At 43.6% G+C, this 3,427-nt stretch overlaps 1 protein-coding gene across 1 annotated transcript; it reads left to right on the top strand.

The window, feature by feature from the left end:
- Positions 1-294: 294 nt before the first annotated feature.
- LOC104550301 (taste receptor type 2 member 41) lies at positions 295-1,248 on the top strand. The gene has a single exon (XM_010204965.2). It carries the CDS (start codon positions 295-297, stop codon positions 1,246-1,248), a length of 954 nt encoding a protein of 317 aa, XP_010203267.2.
- Positions 1,249-3,427: the final 2,179 nt, after the last annotated feature.

The raw sequence follows: 3,427 nt of genomic DNA on the forward strand, positions 1-3,427 counted from the left end.
TGTCCGCCACAGAAAAACATCTACTTTGTTTGTGTCACCCAGATCAGCTCTTCTGAGCTTAAATTCAAATACTGAAGGCTGACACTGATACCAGGTAAGGCAATATCCACCACATTTACATTCCTGCACCTGCTTTGCTCTGAATATGAGCAGCAGCAAAATCACCACCAGCAGCAGCTCTATAAAGCTCCTGTTTCCATAGGTGAAACTCACAAAACACCAGCTGCCAACCTGCCGCAAGCATTGGTGCAAGAACCAACATTTCTGGCACAGTACAGCTGCCCACCTCCGAGGATGGAAATCTGCTACTCTCCAGATAAATTTAATACCACTTCAGTCCGTGTCATGACTATGACCATCATCACACTTCAGGCATTTTCTGGCATGTGGATAAACGCTTTCATTGTTTCTGTGCTTTGTATTGCTTGGGTCAAAAAGAGAACTTTTAACTCTAATGAGAAGATCCTCCTGTTTCTGGGATGCTCCAGGTTTATGCATATATGCATTACATGGCTATATTACTTTATTGCAATAATTCATCCCTGCTCCATTTGTATTCACCCCACATTCCAGATATTAACAGGTGTTCAAAGCTTTTTCAATACCTGCAACTTGTGGGTTTCTGCCTGTCTTTGTCTTTTTTATTGTATAAAAATTGCAAATTTCAGGCACGTCTTCTTCATCTACTTGAAAGTAAAAATTGACAGGATCGTGCCATGGCTGTTGCTTGGTTCAGCGCTTTTATCTTTTCTTATCTCCATCCTTCTCTACAAAATCACTGTTAAAATGCACTGTAGGAACCTCAACTCCACAACTGCAGGAAATACGTTTAAATTGATAGTCAGACTAGATGATAATTTTTTCCCTCTTTTGTTTGTCAGTGGCTTCATTTTTGCCACTGCTTTTATGGCGGTCATCTTTTCTGCCCCTCTCCTCCTTCATTCTCTCTGGACCCATAATCGCAAGATGCAGACAAACTCAGTGAAGGACCTCAGCATGGATGCCCATATCAAAGCCATGAAATCTATTCTGTCCTTCTTCTTTATTTACACCATTAACTTTGTATGTTTGGTCTTGGCATTCATTTATTTCATGAAGAAGGAAAGTCCTGTGACATTTCTGGTGTTAGTATATCCATATGTTTTTCCAACCATTCATTCCCTTATTCTGATTTTCAGCAATCCCAAAATGGAGAAGACACTGCTAAGGACTCTGCTCTGTGGGAAGTGCAAGGCTTGCATGAGGTAGGAACTGTCATGAAAGCTGGAACCCAATAAAGATGTTGCTCCTTAATTATAGAAACCAAGTAGATTAATCTCTAATGCCACTGCAGATGATACAGATGTTCTATCACCACCAGCTCAGTGAAGAAAACTCCATTATCATTGCTTGAACTCAATTATTAGGAGTTAAATCAATTATTATTTTAAATTCCTGTATATAATTCTTTGAGTTTAAATGTTGTCAATATCAAAGTAATTCAGAGCTGGTACATGGGCTGACTTCAAAAGGGGAATAACGGTTCTGTAAACCTTCTAAAAATGTTTTAGTCTTTGCTAATTGAAGCTACTTAACTAAGCAACAAGTTTTTATCTGTTTTGATTCACATTTCTTTCTTCTGACGCTGTGCACTTTGTAACTTTATGAGCTGTGTCTCTCCATTGCATTGGTTTATAACCCGTGTGAACACGATGACGCTATTATTGCCTTGATTTCCTTTTGTGTGCTCTCTCTGCCTTGTGTCCTCCAAAAACATCATTTCCCCTGCTCTGTGCAGCTGTTCTCCTCCTCTGCTAATATCTTCTTACAAGATCTGCTATTGTCAGCAGACTCCGGCTCAGTAAAACACCCAGGAAGGTGGCATTTTTGGAAAAGGCAGTGTGGAATAATATCCTGTTTTCATCTCACAATGACCCATGGATAGATGTGCCAGGTGTTTGTGCTGGCATTGAGCAAAGCACTTCTTTGGGGCAAAACCAGAGCTTTTATAATTGAGAGGTTGTCATGGGTTTTGTGTGGAACTGCTTTTTGCTTCGTAAGTGGGAAAGGAGGTTGCGCTACTGCCTCCTTAAATAGTTCTTGAAACATACCCTGGCTCTGAGGTGGGCCAACCTCCAGCCTAGCCAGGCCAATCTGGTGCCTCTGACATCATTATTGAAAAAATAAAATCTGAGTCAGAAGAGGAAGTGGAGCAGTGTTACATGATGGAGGCGACCTTTTGGACCCCCTCAGTCAGAGAAGGAGGAAGGAAGGAGAAGCACCAGACCAGAGATTTCTCTGCAACCCATGGTGAGAAGGCAGGCTGTGCCCCTGCAACCCATGTAGGGCCATGGCAGGCCTGAGAGCTACCAGCAGCTCCGTGTGAGTGCACCTGGACGGGCGAGAGACTGTGTGAGGAGGTAGTCATGGCACAGGCCAGTACGGAGAGTCTGGACACCGCAGAGTAGATCCACACAAGAGGCAGAAAGGAGCTACAGCCTTTGGGATGAATGCACATTGGAGTGGCTCGTGCAGGGCTGCCAAGCCTGTGAAAGACCCCATGCTGGAGCAGGGATGACTGGTGAGGAGTCCCATCTGCCTTGAGATGATGAAAGCAGCAAGAACCATGAGGAAAGGACTGACTGAATCCCCCATTCTCTGCTTCTCTAAGCTGTTGAAGGCTGGGAGGAGATAAAGACACTGGAATCAGAACTCTGAGTCCAGGAAGAGGGGACAGGTGGGAGGAAGGTGGTCTTAAAGGGCTGGTTGTACTCTTCATCATTATGGTGTTTTCTGTTTGTTATAGTTTGCATTATGTGCTTTTGGTTGGTGGTGGATTAAATTAATTTCATTTTTCTTCCCCAAGTTGAGTAGTTTTATCTGTTTTGTCTGGGACCATAAGTGGCAATTGAGCCCTCCCTTTCCTTAGGGCACTCCAAGGGCTCTAGGTACTTATTGCTGATCATGCTGCTTTGTTCCTGGATGAGCCTAAACCAGGACAGAAGTGAAACAGCTAAGAATACTTTTTCCATGGAAAATGTAGTAGAGCAGAGGGATAGCTCAGGACTGGTTCCACCGCATTCCTATGAGCAAAGACATAAAAATGGCTGGAAGCACTGTTAAAAATAAGGCAGTGCTCCATCTTGTCAGCCACAGATCTCTCTAATCAGTAACAAGGAAGAATGGACTCCCTTCTGCTGAGCCAGGAATTGTAGTTACAAGCTGTTAGACCCGTGTGGCCATTAAAATGTCAACATCAACTTATCTTCTGCAGCCAGAAGAAGCAACTACACTCTACTCTTCAAAGAGAAGAGAGCCAACACCAGAGGCTACAAGTCCCAGTTGAGCCTCCTGGTTGACTCAGGGCTAGAAGGAAACAAGCAGGGGCCATGGACTTCATCAGAGTGAGCAGAACCACAGTCCCAGATACTTTCATTAATCAGTCAGA

Source organism: Colius striatus, chromosome 2 (genome assembly GCF_028858725.1).
Source record: "Colius striatus isolate bColStr4 chromosome 2, bColStr4.1.hap1, whole genome shotgun sequence".
Lineage (NCBI taxonomy): Eukaryota > Metazoa > Chordata > Aves > Coliiformes > Coliidae > Colius > Colius striatus.